Raw genomic sequence first — 20153 nt, 5'->3', positions numbered from 1 at the left:
GGTCAAACTCTGCTTCCTATGAACACCCCTGGACTGTTAAGTGTGCTTTCTCCATGAATCCTTTGGCTGGCCACTCCATACTGGAAGAGTCAGCTCTAGGGGCTGGCTGCAAGACCAGCTGCTGCTGCTGCCGCCACACACAAAACAAACCCTTCTCTCCGTTGGGTTTAGAGCAGAGATGTGTCCTTTAGGGCTAGTGGGTCAAGGAGATCAACAGTTGGAGGAGCCACAGTCAATGATAGGCAGAGGCAACTAATTCTAGTTTTGTTCCCATCCTCCTCCCTGCTGAATTCTACAACAGACAACCCTGAGATTACAGAGAAGAAAACTGAGGGCGGATCTACACTCGTCGTTTATAACATTAAAAATGTGCTATTAAAATGTGACACCAGAGGGCGCTGCAGAGCAGCGAGCCCCCGGCAAAGGAAAACTGCCATTGAACATTATAGAACATTATATTTTATAACGTTTAGAAGATCAGTGTTGATCCAGCCTGAGAGGCAGTGCTGCCCCCTAGAGTGAATCAAGGTTGGCTGGGGAGGTAATATATACCCATCCAATTTTGTCAAAATATCTATTATCTTCTTTATACATGAAGAATTACTGGGGGGACTGCAGAAGGCAATTTGTGGGTGAGACGGAGATAAAGTTTAGTACACTGAATAGGGCTCTGGCTTTGAGCAGGACAACACTGAGTTCAAAACCTTGCTTAATCACAAACACCTTGGATTATCTTCAACCACTTAATTCTCTCTCAGCCTCAATCCATTATCTAGTGAAAGGAAACTTCCCTCCCAAGGCTGTGTGAATTAGCTTTGTATCCTAGGGCAATAAACAGATATTATCAACACTGCAGCAACTTCTCCTTCTTAGAGGTGGTACACACCTGACAGAAGCCACTGGACTCTTCGAACATAGCACCGCAACACTCTCTCCATCTGTTCAATGTACACTTCCAGGTCCTTGGGCTGAATCTGCAGATGTTTGACAATACCCTAAAAACACAGTTTGCATTTTGTCACTACAGATGTGCAGATGTACAGTGGTACCTGCTTGCTGCCTGCTGCCCAGGACTCCTCTGTGTGAGTGCCTGAGGGCCCTGCTCTTGCCACTTACCACCTGGCCCAGGACGGGGCCTGACAGGCCTCACTAGGACAGTTGCTGTTACTGCTGGAGGGGCACAGAGTGTTTTAAAAATGTTTTTAAAAATTTCTTTTGAATTTTTTGTATGTGGGCGGTGGGGGTGGGGTGGATGTTTGGTTGGGCTTGGGGAATTTTTTTGATTTTGTTGTTTTTGTAATTTTTACAGTTTTTTGTTTGTATTGTTTTATTGGTTTTGTTTGTTTGTTTGTTTGTTTAAGGTGTTATTTTGTTCTTAAGGGGAGGGGTCAGGGCTGCCGGGGAGTGGGCCCCAGCCCACAAAATGGCTGGGGCATGTTCCACGGGGGGGATGCACTGGGACAACCGATCTCAGTGATAACGGGTAGGAGGAGGAGTTACGCTAAGATTAGACCATGTCATTACAGAGGGGGCAGGTTTAGTCGTTGTCTGAGGACTATTCCTGCCTCCGAGTCTGGTCCTGACCGGATGGATACTAGAATCAGCAAGCGATACCCACATGACCTGAAGGTATTGCTGTGCAATGCCAGGTCAATGATTCATAAGACCACTGCCATCCATGACTTGATCATGGATGGAGGATTTGACCTGGCATGTGTAACAGAGACTTGGTTGGATGAAGCAGATGGGCCTGTCCTTGCCACTGCTTGTCCACCAGCAACCCAGGTCATGTGGGCGGGGAGGGGGGGTTGCAGTGATTTTTAGGAAGTCATTAGTTTGCACCAGGTGTCCTATTGGGAAGACCCAGTTTTCCGAGTGCATGTTTTGGAAGTTGGGCAATAGGGGCAGTACAGGATTCCTTTTGGTGTACCGACCTCCGCGCTGCACCAAGGATTCCCTGCCCGAGCTGCTTCAGGTCGTGGCGGATGTTCTCTTGGAGACACCTAGTTTGGTCGTCCTGGGGGATTTTAACATCCATGCTGACACGACCTTACAAGGGACTGCTCGGGACTTCGTGGAAAGCATGGCCTCCATGGGGCTGTCCCTGAATAAGTCTGGCCCAACCCATAGCCGTGGACATGCCTTGGACCTGGTGTTTACCTCTATGGATGTTGGTGGTCTGACACTAAGTAAAAGCGAAACGAAAGAAGTGCCATGGTCAGATCACTTCCTGGTGCAACTGGGCTTCTCTGCGACCCATCCCCTCTGTAGGGAGGTGGGACCAATTTGGATGGTCCGCCCCCGCCACTTAATGGATCCAAATGGTTTCCAGAGAGTGGTAGGGGATGCTCTATCCCATGTTGATGGCCTTTCAGCCGATTCCCTGGTGGCCCGCTGGAATGTGGAGTTAACCAGGGCTATTGACTGTTTGGCTCCGAAGCGCCCTCTCCGATTGCATGGAGCCCGGACAGCCCCATGGTTTTCCACGGATCTGAGGGCAATGAAACAATCGTTGAGACGGCTAGAGCGCCGGTGGCGGATAACTCATTCCGAATCTGACTGGACACTGGTTAGAGCTCAACGTCGAGCCTACCAAGTGGCGATAGCGACGGCGAAGAAGAATTTCTTCACCGTCTCTATTGCATCTGCAGAAAATAGCAGCAGGAGACTTTTTCAGGTGGTTCACAATTTAGCGGAACCACCTGCAACATCGGGGCCCAGTATGGGCCACATGTTCTCCTGCAATGATTTTGCAAAGTTTTTTGCAGATAAAATCGCTCAGATTCGGGAAGAAGTAGACTCCACCGGGGGAGCAGGGCCGGGGTGGGAGAGTGCTAGAGTCCTGTCTAGTCAAGTTGCATGGGATCAATTCCAATCTGTTACCTCCGAGGATGTGGACAGGCTGCTTGGACGAGTGAAGCCAACCACCTGTCTCCTGGATCCTTGCCCATCCTGGCTTATAAAAGCTAGCCAGGAAGGACTGGGCGATGGGCTTCGTGGGGTGGTGAATGCTTCCCTCCGTGAGGGAGCCTTCCCAGACCCGCTGAAAGAGGCGGTTATTAAACCGCTTCTTAAAAAAACATCTTTAGATGCGGCCACGATGGCCAACTATCGCCCAGTCTCAAATCTTCCATTCTTGGGCAAGGTGATTGAGCGAGTGGTTGCTGAACAACTCCAGGCACACCTGGAAGAAGCGGACCATTTGGATCCCTTCCAGTCGGGATTCAGGCCTCATCATGGGACTGAAACTGCCTTGGTCGCACTGGTTGATGATCTCCGGCGGGCTAGGGACAAAGGTGAGAGCTGTTTCCTAGTTCTGCTGGATCTCTCAGCGGCGTTTGATACCATCGTCCATAACATCCTTCTGGACCGTCTTGAGGGGCTGGGAGCTGGGGGCACTGTCATACAGTGGTTCCACTCCTTCCTCCTGGGGCGTGTTCAGAAAGTGGGGGGGGGGATGAGTGTTCAGACCCCTGGGCTCTCACTTGTGGGGTGCCTCAGGGTTCTGTCCTCTCCCCCATGCTTTTCAACATTTACATGCAGCCGCTGGGAGAGATCATCAGGAGGTTTGGGCTGGGTGTTCATCAGTATGCGGATGATACCCAGCTCTACCTCTCTTTTAAATCAGAACCAGTGAAGGCAGTGAAGGTCCTGTGTGAGTGTCTGGAGGCGGTTGGAGGATGGATGGCGGCTAACAGATTGAGGTTGAATCCTGACAAGACAGAAGTACTGTTTTGGGGGGACAGGAGGCGGGCAGGTGTGGAGGATTCCCTGGTCCTGAATGGGGTAACTGTGCCCCTGAAGGACCAGGTGCGCAGCCTGGGAGTCATTTTGGACTCACAGCTGTCCATGGAGGCACAGGTCAAATCTGTGTCCAGGGCAGTTGTTTACCAGCTCCATCTGGTATGTAGGCTGAGACCCTATCTGCCTGCGGACTGTCTCGCCAGAGTGGTGCATGCTCTGGTTATCTCCCGCTTGGACTACTGCAATGCGCTCTACGTGGGGCTACCTTTGAAGGTGACTCGGAAACTACAACTAATCCAGAATGCAGCAGCTAGACTGGTGACTGGGGGCGGCCGCCGAGACCATATAACACCGGTCTTGAAAGACCTACATTAGCTCCCAGTACGTTTCCGAGCACAATTCAAAGTGTTGGTGCTGACCTTTAAAGCCCTAAACGGTCTCAGTCCAGTCCACTACTTCCGGGTTAGCAGAGCTTGTTACCCGAAGGGTTCGTAAGGAGGACAGTAGGTAAGTTGTTAAGGTCATGTCAGATATCTATAGGTTAGACAGGGTAGAAGTTCCTAGACTTGGGTGATCACGTTAAATAATTACCTGGGTGCATTTGGGGAAAGGGTGCAGGCAAACTTGAGGGAGGGTGTCTGGTGGTGGGAGTTGAGGGTCATAGGCCTGACCATGTTCTTAATTAACAGATTGGGTGAAAAATCTATTTTCAATTGTTTACTGGGCCATCTTGAAAATAATTCGAGAGCCAAGCTATACACAGGAATATTAATTGATAACTCTTCTTTTAAGTGCATAAATAACACCTTTGTTTGGTCCCATGGCCAAGAGAAATAGGTCCCAAATCTTGCATATTGGCTCCTTCTACATCCCATACCCTCCAACATTTCACCGATGAAAATAGGGTCGTCTTAAGAAAAAGCGGGACATTATGGGATCAAATCAGAAACCGGAACTGCTTCTCTAAATCAGGGACGTCCCTGGAAAATAGGGACATTTTGCAGGGTCTGACATCCAAGTTCTTACTCCCATTTCCTTTCAATAGCTTTGCCAGGGTCACAATGGGGTCTCCCATTTCTTGAAAAATTCAGCCACATCTTTGGAGCCAGAAAGAAGAAGGCTCAAGTATTTGATGAAAAATTTGTTTTTATATACAACAGCAGCTTATTCTATGATTTCAAAAGGGCCAGTGTAAATTTGACTGGAACACAGGAAACCACATTGAAAGATGTTGTCGTCAAAGCAGAAGTCTAGGTAACTGGCAGAAATAAGACATTTTTTTGTACCACAATGGGAGGAAAAGCCATAGGACTTACGTGAATCTCTACGCTTGGGAAGATGTCACAGTATTTTGCTGAGACTTGCTTGTGCAAAGATGCCACCATTTCCTTCTGATGCACACACTCAGGTCCAAAAACAAGGCTGGGCAAGTCTAACTTCAATTTCTTTATACTGAATCTGCTCAGCCACTTTTTGAGAGAAAGGAGGACAAAATAATAACTATGCTCAACCATCTTATTTATTCAGAAAGTTATTACCTCCTCCCCCCCTCCACAAGGCAGATGCAGCTTACAGATATAAATTGAAACATACAAACAACCATAATGCCAACCAATAAAACACAAATGTATCAAACTAAAGATGATATGTTTAGGATGCATATCAGTCAAAGACATACTGCCGCCCTAGGCTTCTTTGGGGAGAAGGGCAGGATATAAAATGAGTGAATGAATAAAATGAAGAACACTCAATGCTTCCACAGCAATTCATATCAAAGTGGTAAAATCAATAAAGAATCTAGTGGCGTTTTAAGGCCTGACAGAGCTATCTCTTTGGAAATTATGAATCATACCGCTTTACTGGAGCATATCTCTTCTTCAAATGGCAAAACAGGAACAGGAATCTGCTTCTTCACATTTTTCGTGTTTGAATATTTTTTATAAACTGCACCTAGGGAAAAAAGAAGCTGCAGTGTTCCACTCTGGGCAAAAATATGCTTCATGCCTAAAAAATATGGCATGCCATATGCTGGTGGAGGCATATATAACTTGCATTACAGTGGTACCTCTGGATGCGAACGGGATCCATTCCGGAGCCCTGTTCACATCCTGAAGCGAACGTAACATGCGACTGCACATCTGCACGTGCGCGGGTCGTGTTTTGCTGCTTCCGTGCATGCACGTGATGTCATTTTGAGTGTCTGCGCATGCGCGAGCAGCGAAACCTGAAAGTAACGCACTCCGTTACTTCTGGGTCGCCGCGGAGCGCAACCCAAAAATATTCACCTCGAAGCTACATCAACCCGAGGTATGACTGTATCTACTTCCTACCTAATATAAGAGCTCTACCAGCGGGTGGCGCTGTGGGTTAAACCACAGAGCCTAGGACTTGCCGATCAGAAGGTTGGCGGTTCGAATCCCCATGACGGGGTGAGCTCCTGTTGTTCAGTCCCTGCTCCTGCCAGCCTAGCAATTCGAAAGCACGTCAAAGTGCAAGTAGATAAATAGGTACCACTCTGGTGAGAAGATAAACGGTGTTTCCGTGTGCTGCTCACCAGAAGCGGCTTAGTCATGCTGGCCACATGACCCGGAAGATGTACACCGACTCCCCTGGCCAATAAAGCGAGATGAGCACCGCAACCCCAGAGTCGGTCACCAAGGATCCATCCAGTGTCCCACTTCCCCAAATGGCCAGCCGGATGCTTCTTGAAAGCACTTAAGCATGAAGGCAACAACCTTCCCCCATGTCCCATGTCTGGAACAGAAATCAATGCAACTAACACAATTGGCTTTTGCTGTTGCTTTCAGTCCGCAAACAATATGTCATTGATTGCATCCTCTGCACTGAAATGAATGGGGTGGAATAATGTAATGACTTTACCAAATTAATTGCATAAATGGCTTAATTTCGCCACATCAGACAGCAAGAGAAATAATCTAGGTTTTGGTGGAAGGCAAACTGCAGGGGAATTGAAACAGTGCTGCATGTGACAAATACACAATGGAATGGAAGATGATGTCTTCCATCATCGCAGTTTGGCTCCACTAGAGGTGAGTCAATTCTATGAAGACTTACAACACCTTATAGAAGTGACACCAAAGAAGGATGTTCTTCTCATTATAGGGGACTGGAATGCTAAAGTAGGGAATCAAGAGATAAAAGGAACAACTGGCAAGTTTGGCCTTGGAGATCAAAATGAAGCAGGGCAAAGGCTAATAGAGTTCTGTCAAGAGAACAAGCTGGTCATCACAAACACGCTTTTCCAACAACACAAGAGACGACTCTACACATGGACATCACCAGATGGGCAGCATCGAAATCAGATTGATTATATTCTCTGCAGCCAAAGATGGAGAAGCTCTATACAGTCAGCAAAAACAAGACCTGGAGCTGACTGTGGCTCAGATCATCAGCTTCTTATAGCAAAATTCAAGCTTAAACTGAAGAAAGTAGGAAAAACCACTGGGCCGGTAAGATACAATCTAAGTCAAATCCCTTATGAATACACAGTGGAAGTGACGAACAGGTTTAAGGATTTAGATTTGGTGGACAGAGTGCCTGAAGAACTATGGATGGAGGCTCGTAACATTGTACAGGAGGCAGCAACGAAAACCATCCCAATGAAAAGGAAATGCAAGAAAGCAAAGTGGCTGTCCAACGAGGCCTTACAAATAGCGGAGGAGAGAAGGCAAGCAAAATGCGAGGGAGATAGTGAAAGATACAGGAAATTGAATGCAGATTTCCAAAGAACAGCAAGGAGAGACAAGAAGGCCTTCTTAAACGAGCAATGCAAACAAATAGAGGAAAACAACAGAATGGGAAGAACCAGAGATCTGTTCAAGAAAATTGGAGATATGAAAGGAACATTTCGTACAAAGATTACCATAATAAAAGACAAAAGTGGAAAGGACCTAACAGAAGCAGAAGACATCAAGAAGAGGTGGCAAGAATACACAGAGGAACTATACCAGAAAGAAATGGATGCCTCGTACACCCCAGGCAGTGTGGTTGCTGACCTTGAGCCAGACATCCTGGAAAGTGAAGTCAAATGGGCCTTAGAAAGCACTGCAAATAACAAGGCCAGTGGAAGTGATGGTATTCCAGCTGAACTATTTAAAATTTTAAAAGATGATGCTGTTAAGGTGCTACACTCAATATGCCAGCAAATATGGAAAACTCAGCAGTGGCCAGAAGATTGGAGAAGATCAGTCTACATCCCAATCCCAAAGAAGGGCAGTGCCAAAGAATGCTCCAACTACCGCACAATTGCACTCATTTCACACGCTAGCAAGGTTATGCTTAAAATTCTACAAGGAAGGCTCAAGCAGTATGTGGATCGAGAACTCCCAGAAGTGCAAGCTGGATTTAGAAGAGGCAGAGGAACCAGAGACCAAATTGCAAACATGCGCTGGATTATGGAGAAAGCTAGAGAGTTCCAGAAAGACATCTACTTCTCCTTCATTGACTATGCAAAAGCCTTTGACTGTGTCGACCACAGCAAACTATGGCAAGTTCTTAAAGAAATGGGAGTGCCTGATCACCTCATCTGTCTCCTGAGAAATCTCTATGTGGGACAAGAAGCTACAGTTAGAACTGGATATGGAACAACTGATTGGTTCAAAATTGGGAAAGGAGTACGACAAGGCTGTATTTTGTCTCCCTGCTTATTTAATTTATATGCAGAATACATCATGCGAAAGGCTGGGCTGGATGAATCCCAAGCTGGAATTAAGATTGCCGGAAGAAATATCAACAACCTCAGATATGCAGATGACACAACCTTGATGGCAGAAAGTGAGGAGGAATTAAAGAACCTTTTAATGAGGGTGAAAGAGGAGAGCGCAAAATATGGTCTGAAGCTCAATATCAAAAAAACGAAGATCATGGCCACTGGTCCCATCACCTCCTGGCAAATAGAAGGGGAAGAAATGGAGGCAGTGAGAGATTTTACTTTCTTGGGCTCCATGATCACTGCAGATGGTGACAGCAGCCACGAAATTAAAAGACGCCTGCTTCTTGGGAGAAGGGCAATGACAGGCCTAGACAGCATCTTGAGAAGTAGAGATGTCACCTTGCCAACAAAGGTCCGTATAGTTAAAGCCATGGTCTTCCCAGTAGTGATGTATGGAAGTGAGAGCTGGACCATAAAGAAGGCTGATCGCCGAAGAATTGATGCTTTTGAATTATGGTGCTGGAGAAGACTCTTGAGAGTCCCATGGACGGCAAGAAGATCAAATGCATCCATTCTTAAGGAAATCAGACCTGAGTGCTCACTGGAAGGACAGATCGTGAAGCTGAGGCTCCAGTACTTTGGCCACCTCATGAGAAGAGAAGACTCCCTGGAGAAGACACTGATGCTGGGAAAGATGGAGGGCACAAGGAGAAGGGGGCGACAGAGGACGAGATGGTTGGATAGTGTTTTCGAGGTTACCAGCATGAGTTTGACCAAACTGTGGGAGGTAGTGGAGGACAGAGGTGCCTGGCGTGCTCTGGTCCATGGGGTCACGAAGAGTCGGACACGACTAAACGACTAAACAACAACAACAAAGAGGTGAGTCAAGCATTCTTAGGTGAAAAGCTGCAGACTCAAAACTGGATGTTGAAATCACTGATAGGCTCTACCCCTAGTTTCACGGGAGTAGAACAAGGAGAGCCCATCTCGATGGGACTGACAGCTGCCTCTCCTTCAAGTCATCTGAGAATCACCATCACCACCAAAATTCCCTTTTAGTCATCTTGTAACGTTATTTCAGATTACTTTTAGGGGTGACAACAGTCACCAGGAAGAGCTGTTTGCCACCTCTCCCCCCTCCCATAGTTTTGTCCACCTCCCACCCTGAATAATAGCTGAAATTCTCCCCCTGCTGCCATTCCACCACTTGCAAATAGGGCTCAGCCAAAGAATTTCCAGTGATAAATCTCATTTGAATTAAAGTCATAGCACTTTAAGTGGCATCAAAAAGCAACCTACGCGTAGGCTGTAAACAGGACCTAGTGTGGTGCTGAAGACATAAGCCAACAAATGCTTCTAAAACACTAACCCAGCGGTTCTCAACCTGTGAGTCCTCAGATGTTGTTGGACTACAACTCCCATCATCCCTAGCTAGCAAGGCCAGAGCTCAGGGATGATGGGAGTTGTAGTCCAACAACATCTGGGGACCCACAAGTTGAGAACCGCTGCACTAACCCCTATTCTCACTCCTCCGACACCTGAAATGCCTCCCCTCTAACACACCCAATCGCTATTGGAACAAGTCAGAGAAAAGGAGAAAATCTGCAGTGAAACTCCTCATTATCAAAGTTTTAAAACTCTGCTGGTTTAGTAAGAAAAAGACTGCACGCCCTGGGGATACCCACCTACTTTTTTCCCTTTGTCAGCATAAAATAACAAGAGAGAAACCTCTGGACGCTTCTTTGACTTGAAGTTGTGTTTCTTTTTTCCGCTTGTCAGATAAATTTCCTTTGATGGTACTGCAACACAAGGACAAAAAATTATTATTATTATTCTATTGAACCTAAGAATGCAATGCTTATCAGAATGTTTATTTATCATCATCATCATCTCTGGCAGGGTTTAAATCATGGGGCTATGGCTATGGAGAAGGTCATGATTTGGCACTGAAGCCCAGCTCCCAAAGTCCAGACACTGCTCTGATTTGGCTGCTTTAAGCAGTGCTTTTTTTCCTGGGGGGAAGCAGGAGTACCCCTAAACATTTTGTGAATCTAAGCTTGGCCTCATTGAGGGGCAGTATTTCAATATGAGTAGGAAAATGAGAGTACCCCTAAACATTTTTTTTAAAGAAAAAAAGCACCGACTTTAAATATCAAGATTCCCTTTTAGGAAACAAAGATGAAAAGGGGAAATAGACAAGGCTCAGATGGACCCACAAAGGAATACTGCAGAAAACTTGTACTGTGGAACTTGTGAACAGTGCGAGATAAATATGTTATTAATATGAGGAACACTGTTGCCCTGAACTCTTCCCTTAGCCACAGTTATAACCTGCCTTTTCAGCCCTTTGTGAGACCCTTGACTCACAAACATCAGTCAAAGAAATATGCAGTCAAATGCTTTCTTTAACTGTTAATGACAGTAGGACCACCAGTAATTATGAAACAGTTTTCCTAAACGCAGCAAGCCTTGAAACAATTTTTTAGCTTTCATTCCTTCTTCCTCTACTTGAGCTGGTTACTAGGGCTTACGCACTGGATCCAGGATCATTGGGGAGGGGATCCTGGCTTCAGCTGAGTTGAGTGCAATCAGCCCCAGATCACCGCAGGCTCTGTTGGGCCACAGAGTGAGATGGTCCTTAAAGCATCCTGGGCCTCATTTATTCAAGGAATGGTACGGTGGGATAGACGCCTATGAGAGGTGATGGACTCTCCTTCCTTGGGAAGTTTTTAAGCAGAGCTTGGATGGCCATCTGTCATGGATGATCCAGCTGAGATTCCTGCATTGCACCAGGGTTGGACTAGATGACCCAGGGGATCCCTTCCAACAATCCTATGGTTCTAAGAATGGCCCAGTTGCAGATGGGAAGCCAGTGCAAATCTTTCAACACTGGTAGCTTGTGTTCCCAGTCTAGTTGCAGCATTCTGCACTACCTGAATCTTCTCGACCAGACCCAAGGATAACCCCACATACAGCATATTGAAGTAATGGAGTCTTGAGGTTCCGAGCAAATCAATGACAGCAGTCAGATTAGCCGTATCCAGGAATGGCCATAGCTGATGTATCAGCCAAAACTGATAAAAGGCACTCCCAGACACAAGAGGTCAAGCAACAATGAAGGTTCAGGGAGTATCCCCAAAATGCATACCTGCTCCTTCCAAATGAGTGCAAACCCACCCAAGGCAGACAATTGGCTTATTCCCTGGATCCAAGAGCCCCCGCCCACTAGGCCTCTGTCTTTGCAGTGTATTGTCCCTCATCCAGTCTACCACTGCATGCAGGTACTTGTCCTGGTCTTTCAAAGCTTATCTTGATTCAGACGTCATGGAGAAACAGAAATGGATATCATTAGCATGCTGAACCATCCATCAGATGCATTAGCCGCCCAGAAAGGAAGAAGCCTCTTATTAAAAAATTGAGAGATTATTCAAGACTGCAGGTACGGGTCTAGCAACCTGGAGAGTCTGCAGCTGTAGTTCCTTGTGACAGAAGTCTGGGTATGCCTACATCTTGAGTTTACCCAACTCAGTCCTACTCAGAGTAGATCCATTGAAATTAATGAACCTAAGTTAGTCATGCCCATTAACCTGAATGGTACCACTCTTGAGTTGGACTAGAAACTGGATGCAAACCATACATTATCAAGACCCAATTCTTCTCCAGACGCCTCACCCACTTCACCCAGCCTTAGTCAGCAGGCTTTACTATTTCATCAAGCTGGTAGTAAACAAAGCTTGAAACAACAAATATATCTATTTGTAACCTTGCAAGCAATAGCAATTCAAATCCATGGGCTTAATTTACACACACCTGGAGGAATTTCCGCTTTGGCACTTGGTGGACGCCATAGGAGAGCTTTCATCGTGCCATTTCTGGCCCCATCGGGCTGGTCTCTGAAGTTCTAAAAAGGTACAGTCAACATCTGAGAAAACCTTCTGCCACTTTGCCCCTGCCTACCAGCATGCTACGTGGTTCTTATTTTCAAAACTGCTTTTGGGATACCACAATGGCAACAATTATGCAACCAGATTGCTGAGTGGAGCGCCTGGACTCACAGGTCACACCTGTGCTGAGAGAACTGCTCCGGTTGCCAGCCAGCTACCAGGTCATGTTCAAGGTCTTGTTGTTTACTAGGCCCTGAGCATCTTGGGACCAGGCTACCTGAAAGACTGCCTGGCCCTGTATAGACCTGTATGATCTGCACTCAACCCTATCACAGAGCAGCAACGCCCCCCCCCCCCCAGCATTTTCAGCTTTCGTCCCTGTATTGTAGAATCATAGAAGCCAACTCCTAGGGACATGGATGAAGGCAGTTTTCATCTTAAAATACCAAACAGTGTCATACCATTCTGGCAAGAGTGAGGGCAGTTGGCTTTGGAAATGGCAGCCTCTGTGGTCTACTCTTCTTCTGTGTTTCCAGCATTGTAAGGTCTCCTTCAGGCATCAATTGATTAGCCAAATGACTTCCTGAACGCTGCCTTAAGGATCCCACTAGTAAGGCACACTGAAAAACAGAAGGGATAGGAAAGGTATAGACTTTCCCTGGATAGCAAATGCAGTGGGGGTGGGGGGGGAGTCTTATCAGTTTCTATCAGGACTGAACTCAAAAGGAAATAGCTAATGTATTGCCTTCAGATGGGCAAAATGGGTGTGTGTGTGTGTGTTCCCATTCCACAACACTTGCAGAAATACAACAGAGAACCACACCAACACAGCCTCTTCTGGTGTGCCTTATGCATTGATAATATATATATATATTTCTTGTTCTCTCTTCTGATATGGTCTATGTATTATTATTATTTGGATCACTGTCTCTTTGTATTTGTATTGGAACACTGAACATAGTTTGTTCTTGTTTCAATCTGGTTGTTAGCTGTCTTGTAGGGCCAAACCTGACAATGGAACGTAAGCTAGGAATTTCAAAAATCATCCTCATTGTCATCATCAACATTAGATGCTGTTCCCAAGCCATCAATTATATCATCAACACAGTATGATGTTGTCGTTCCCAAGTCATCCATCATCATTGCCCTTGAACCTAAGAGGATGCAGTTCCTGTGTCATTGCAAATTTGGAAATTCACCTTTCCATTTCACGTTTTATGGGTTTAACAGTGGAATACCAGCCTATTCAGGCTGTCACCAAACTGATGGCCACCAATGTGGATAGATTTACAAGGGGATGAAACAGAGGCCACATCCACACCATACATTTAAAGCCCTCTTATCCCAATTTAATAGCCATGCCTTCCCCCAAAGGATCTTGGGAAGTGTAGTTTGCTAAGGGTTCTGAGCATTGTAAGAAGACCCCCCATTACCACCCACCACCCAAATGTTACAATTCCCTGGGAAGATTGCTAAACCACTCTGGGAACTGTAGGTGTGTGAGGGGAATAGAGGTCTTCTAACAACTCACAGTATCTTTAAGAAATCACAACTACCATGGTTCTCCAGGAGGGGGGAGCCATGACTATTAAAGTGGTATAAGCATCTGGTGAGGATATGGCCAAATTAATGGAAGATATTAATCTTCACCATGACAACTATGTACTACCTTCAATATAGGAGGCAGTATGCCCCCAAGTCCCAGTTGAGGGAACACAAGCGGGAGAGGTCTATTGCATTCATGTTGTACTTCCCATAGACGTCTGGTTGGTCAATGTGGGTAACAGGATGCTGGACCAACTAGGGTTTGGCATGGTCCAGAATAGGTCTTCTTAAGTTCTTAAATGTGAAGCATGACTGAACAGATGCATCCTGTTCAACCTAACAAACACAGCACCCATTTCAGAAGAAGAATATCTGAACGTATACCTTGTGAGAATAGTTGACAGCTTTTTCCATTTCAGATAGGATAATGCTGATATCATCACTTTCATAGATGCCTAACAGGAGGAGAGAAAAGTAGAGGGGAAAAGGCCAGCAGAAGGACATGTCCTTAAACTCCCTAGCGCTTAATTTTTTTTAATAGATCAGGAAGCAACTGCAACGCGGAGAAGCATATTGATCACTGATTGTCCCAGAACCGTTTCTGTTGAAACATTGTAGGGTTGAGTTGTTGTTGTTGTTCATTTCATTTCTATACCACCTTATATTTTTAAGAAAAAATAATCTCAAAGCGGCTTACAGCCTACATTAAAACATCAAATAAAATAACCCAAAATAAAACGTTACTGAAGAAAGTTAAGTGTACGATCGAAGCAACTAAAATATCATCTTTAAAAAAAAATCTCAAAATAAAACATGGTGAAAGGAAGTCAAATATAAACCAGCATAATTAGCAAAAGAATAAAATGTTATCAGAAGCATAGGACATATCTGCTGCTGTTGCTGCCAATCCTGCCTATGGTGGTTCATGGTAGGCGGCAGCTGTGGAAGCTCAGGCTCAATGACCTGGGTCTGCACTAAGAGACAGTCAAGAGGGTCTCTTGCCTCTTCAGCAGACTCAGCTTTTGTAGCTGGAGCTGAATAAGGATGGGAGCGTGAGCAAGTAAAGGAAAAGGTTTTCTAAAAGTAAAAGGAGGTCCCAATAGGGTTGCAGAAGATTCCCAGTTCAAATTCAAAACCACGTGTACAGTTTGTGAGCAAGTGGAGAATCGCAACAACCTGCCCTTCACCCTAAGGTCTTAAGGGGCTAATGGGGCCTCCTGCTGCTGCCGCGCTGCCGGAGCACGATTTCTGTTCTCATCCTGAAGCAAAGTTCTTAATCTGAGGTACTATTTCTGGGTTAGCGGAGTCTGTAACCTAAAGCGTATGTAACCCGAGGTACCACTGTATCTGATAATATTTCTATATTACTTACATTAAAAGTAATCTCACAGCAGTTTACAAGATACATTGAATCAGTGTTACAGATAACTGGGCAGAAGTTACAGGGCTATCATTTCAGGAAAGCCCAAGTAAACAAGTTTTTACTAAATGCTGGGCTGGAAACACCCAACAGTCACTATCTTCTGAATAAAACTACACCATCTGTACTGCTGCAGGTTGCAGCTTTATTAGCAAGGTTTCCTCCATTGATTTTAGGGGAGGTAGTCAGTCCTTTAGCATCCCAGGCACTGGAGACCCTGAGAAATACACTGTGTGTCCCAGGGCTCCTTGGGCCGGGGATACATGCCATTTAAAACACAGCATTGTTTTAACAACAGTTTAAGACAAATTGCAATCCTAAAAATGCATGTCTCAAACAAACAAAACATCTGAACATCACATACCTGTTTCTCCAAACCAATGAAACCGACCATTGGCAGTCTGGGCCATTTCTTTACAAATCGCAGCCGTTTCATTCAGACTTGCATAGCGCGGTGGGATATCATGAAGGGAGAAACCGTCAACGCTGAACAGACAGACATGCAGCTTCAAGTCACAGCCGCCACAGACCTCAGCCAGGTAAGAACAGATGGCATGCTGGAAGGCAAGAATATAAGCCATAGGAACCACTTGTTGACACTAACTCAACAATTTTAGCATTTGTATAGCGCTCGCAGTCATCACAGTCTGTAAGGCAAGGTGGGTATCCTTTTCCAAACTGAGGGCTGCATTTCCTCATCTGCGACTTTCTGGAGGCTGGTTGCCGTGAGAGGCAAGGTGGGCAGAGCAGCCAGAGTGACTTTGTACAGTAGTCAACCTTCCAGCCAGGCAATAGCCAGTGGTTGACGCACACATCTCTCTACCCTGGCAAGTAAGAGGCATTGCACCACTCAAAGACACATTCCTGCCCGGCAAAAAAGTATTGAAGGAATGCACAGAGAAGGGGCAGCGAGGGGCGTGGCCTGAGAAGAATTGCATAGTCTGCATACAGAAGCCTGGAGGTTAAAACTGGCCCCTGGGTCAAACTTAACATAGAGCACACAGCACAAGCCCTGTGAGACAGAACCACCTTAGAGTCAAGGGGGCCATCTCACCTGCAGCATTGTGGGTGCCCAAGTACCCACAGCCGCCTAGAGTTGTCTCCTATGCTTAGAATGCATGTAGGAGAACACATGTTTGAATACATACAGGTGTCATAGTCTCTCTGCAAGTGCAAAGCTAGCATGTAAAAGTTCTGACAATCTAACAAGCAGTTCTGGGCAGATCGTAAGCTGGTTTGGGGATTTGACCCACCTTCTCTTGGTCGGGGACTCCAGTCGTAAGCAGGTAAATGCTTTGAGACTTATGCTTATCTTTATCTTTAAAGTCTATCTCCACAGCTCTTCTTAGTGCGGTCATAAGATTTCTAGTGCCTTCACACTGAAGGGTCAGTACCCAGCTAGAAGAGGAGTTGAACAATTTTTTAATTTTATTTTTAAATGCCCAAGTATCACCAAAACACTAATCATGGCTTCCAAACATTTTGTGACTGCCATGCTGGCTCATGCTAACAATCCTAGGGCAAACTCAGGTAGGGAATAATAATAATAATAATAATAATAATAATAATAATAATAATAATAATAATAATAATAATAATTTATTATTTATACCCCGCCCATCTGGCTGGGTTTCCCCAGCCACTCTGGGCAGCTTCCAAAAGAATATTAAAATAGAATAATCTATTAAACATTAAAAGCTTCCCTAAGCAGGGCTGCCTTCAGATGTCTTCTAAAAGTCTAAAAGAAAACATCGATTTCTGCTCCAGCCCACATTTGTCACATTGCTGTTTCCATTCAGCTGCAGTTCGGCTTCTGAGGGAAATGATGTTATATGTTTCATATATTGACATAATTAAAAGGTAAAGGTAAAGGTACCCCTGCCCATACGGGCCAGTCTTGACAGACTCTAGGGTTGTGCGCCCATCTCACTCAAGAGGCCGGGAGCCAGCGCTGTCCGCAGATACTTCCGGGTCACGTGGCCAGCGTGACAAGCTGCATCTGGCAAGCCAGCGCAGCACACAGAATGCTGTTTACCTTCCCGCTGGTAAGCGGTCCCTATTTATCTACTTGCACCTGGGGGTGCTTTCGAACTGCTAGGTGGGCAGGCGCTGGGACCAAACGATGGGAGCGCACCCCGCCGCGGGGATTCGAACCGCCGACCATGCGATCGGCAAGTCCTAGGCACTGAGGTTTTACCCACAGCGCCACCCGCGTCCCTATATTGGGACATAATTAGTTATGTAAATAATTATGTAATTATTATGCAATTCCACACTGTTCATTTCAACGCAAAGGAAACACAATGCAAATGGTGGGGAAAGTCATTGATTACGTATCGTTTGCATAATACAAACCACAGAAGGAAATACCAATTGTATTTGCTGCATTGGTTTCCCCTCCAGACATGGTAGAAATAAGCATACATTGGCAATTTCTGCCCCTATTTGCATCAGAATTCTTCAACATACCTAGGCATGGGAAACCTGTGGCCCTCCAGATGTTGTTAAACTGCAGATCCCATCAGCACCAGCCAGAATGATGCATAGTCAGGGATGATGGGAGCTGAAGCTAAACTTGTGGGAGGCCACAAGTTCCCAAATCCTATCCTATAAACAGTTCCAGGCATAGCCTGAAAGCAGGGAATTAGGAAGAGGGAGTAAACCCCACTTCCTGTTTATGAGTGGTGGCAAGGGCAGACTTGTATGGGAGAGATGTGCAAACTGATTCCATTTCTAAGATAAGCACATCTCCCCTAAATGAGTCCCTTCTCTAGTTTTATACCAGCTGTGTAAAAATAAGGAGCTCAGCTCATTCATGACTCCCATTGGTCCACAAAGCCACTTCCGACCTCCAGAGGAGGTGGTGATGCGGGCTTCACACCCCCAACACGTGCGTGGAGGCTGGCTTCCAGCCCTCGCGCAATCAGGGGAATCCTCGGGCCGCGTCATCCCCTGAGTCTTTACCTGTAACCAATTTGGCCAATTTTAGCCCATTAACCTAAAATAATGTTGTCATGTGTCTTTATTCCTACTGGTGGGAGGCGGGAACTCACCACGCAACTAGGTAATCTTAAATGCATGTGAAAATTGGATTGAACAAAGATCACTAAGCTAAGGGTTTTGCCAGTGAGTCTTCCCTTAAAAAATGTTTTACTTACCTCCAGGCCCTTTGTAGGTTGTCTAGGTGTGAAGGAACCATTTCTGCCTGCCAGGCCTTAACGTCATTTCCAAAGCTGCAAGAAACACAGAACAAATAACTAAACGCTGTTTCACAGCATATCAGCCTGCAACAGAAGATGTCTGAGCAGTTCATTTTCCGAAAACAGTGGTAATTCTACACCTATTGACCTGGCAGTAAGTTGCACTGCACTCAGTGAGATTTACTTCTGAGTAGGCATGCATAGGATTGCACTCTCGGACACTGAGCTGCAATGGGTGCTTTCTGCTATTCTGAGCCTAAACATTCAGAGGAATAAAAACATAAGAGGCCTGCTGGATGAAGTCAATGGCCCAACTAGTCCAGCATCCTGTTCTCGCAGTTGCCAACCAGATGCTTTTGAGAATTCTGCAAGCAGGAACCAAGACCAAGAGCACTTTCCACTCCAGCAACTGTTTTTATTCAGAAGCATTCCTGCCTTGAAGGCAAAGCAATAGCTATCATGGCTGTTGTTATTTAGTTGTTTAGTCGCGTCTGACTCTTTGTGACCACCTGGACCAGAGCACGTCAGGCACTCCTGTCTTCCACTGCCTCCCGCAGTTTGGTCAAACTCATGCTGGTAGCTTCGAGAACACTGTCCAACCATCTCCTCCTCTGTCGTCCCCTTCTCCTTGTGCCCTCCATCTTTCCCAACATCAGGGTCTTTTCCAGAGAGTCTTCTCTTCTCATGAGGTGGCCAAAGTATTGGAGACTCAACTTCATGATCTGTCCTTCCAGTGAGCACTCAGGGCTGATTTCCTTCAGAATAGATAGGTTTGATCTTCTTGCAGTCCATGGGACTCTCAAGAGTCTCCTCCAGCACCATAATTCAAAAGCATCAATTCTTCGGCGATCAGCCTTCTTTATGGGCTATCATGGCTAGTAGCCCATTAATCAGAAGGTTAATTTAGCAAGGATGCCAAATGCTCATGGACAGACCAGCCCCCAAGAAATGGTTGCAACCATTGCATGGCAGTTACTTACGCTATGATATTGAAGAAATCCTTGCTCGACATCTGCTCCTCGAGTAAAAGTCGCAGGGAATGTTGGATATGAATGACGTACATGGCATTTGTTTTGGAGACATCAATAAGAATGACAATCCTGTATGAGAGACCACCAGCATCAGAGACACAACTTTTAGATCAACGTTTCCCCATTTTTATTGTCTAGAAATTTTGAAGGGAAACTATACTGGCGTCAAAGGCTTTGGGGGGGGGGGTCATAGCTCAGTAGTGCAATTTCTTGAAGATGGGAGTGGAATTGTGCTCAAGAAACATTCTAGGTCTACAAGTGTGTGAAGATCTGCTGGAGGGGAAAGGGTAGGGAGACCCTTAATGAAGACTAACTTTTCTGATCCCTAATAATTTTAGGCAATTTGTGCCCTGCTTCCAGTTGCCTTTAAAAAAGCAGTTAAGGAGAAAAAGCAGATCCTGAACATGCATACTCACCAAATGAATGGAAGCATCCATATTTCAAGATAGGGATTGGGAACCTGTGGCCCTCCAGATGCTGTTGGACTACAATTCCCATAAGCCCTGGTTGCCATTCTATTGGCTATACTGGGACATTAGAGTGAAGGGCAGGCAATAGATTTATTAATAATATCTGTTTTTCATTCTTTCTTGTACACTGTCATGTGTAGGGTGGCGTGGAAATGTTCAGAGTACATCTCTCTCTCTCTCTCTCTCT

The 20153-nt window shown here is 45.7% G+C and overlaps 1 protein-coding gene across 1 annotated transcript in view; it reads right to left on the bottom strand.

The window, feature by feature from the left end:
* VWA3A (von Willebrand factor A domain containing 3A) overlaps positions 1-20153 on the bottom strand; it is a 53232-nt gene that overhangs the window by 8706 nt on the left and 24373 nt on the right. The window contains exons 19-29 of the mRNA XM_028705345.2: positions 19446-19565; positions 18424-18498; positions 16519-16663; positions 15630-15822; positions 14230-14300; positions 12762-12920; positions 12227-12317; positions 10102-10215; positions 5597-5694; positions 5061-5213; positions 887-995 (exon numbers count right to left, since the gene is read on the bottom strand). Of these exons, the coding sequence (XP_028561178.2) occupies positions 887-995; positions 5061-5213; positions 5597-5694; positions 10102-10215; positions 12227-12317; positions 12762-12920; positions 14230-14300; positions 15630-15822; positions 16519-16663; positions 18424-18498; positions 19446-19565 (1328 nt within the window). The remainder of the gene's footprint in view (positions 1-886; positions 996-5060; positions 5214-5596; positions 5695-10101; positions 10216-12226; positions 12318-12761; positions 12921-14229; positions 14301-15629; positions 15823-16518; positions 16664-18423; positions 18499-19445; positions 19566-20153) is intronic.

Source organism: Podarcis muralis, chromosome 14, assembly GCF_964188315.1.
Source record: "Podarcis muralis chromosome 14, rPodMur119.hap1.1, whole genome shotgun sequence".
NCBI lineage: Eukaryota > Metazoa > Chordata > Lepidosauria > Squamata > Lacertidae > Podarcis > Podarcis muralis.
The sequence above is the reverse complement of the archived record's forward strand: the minus strand, read 5'-3'. Positions and strand labels throughout refer to the sequence as shown.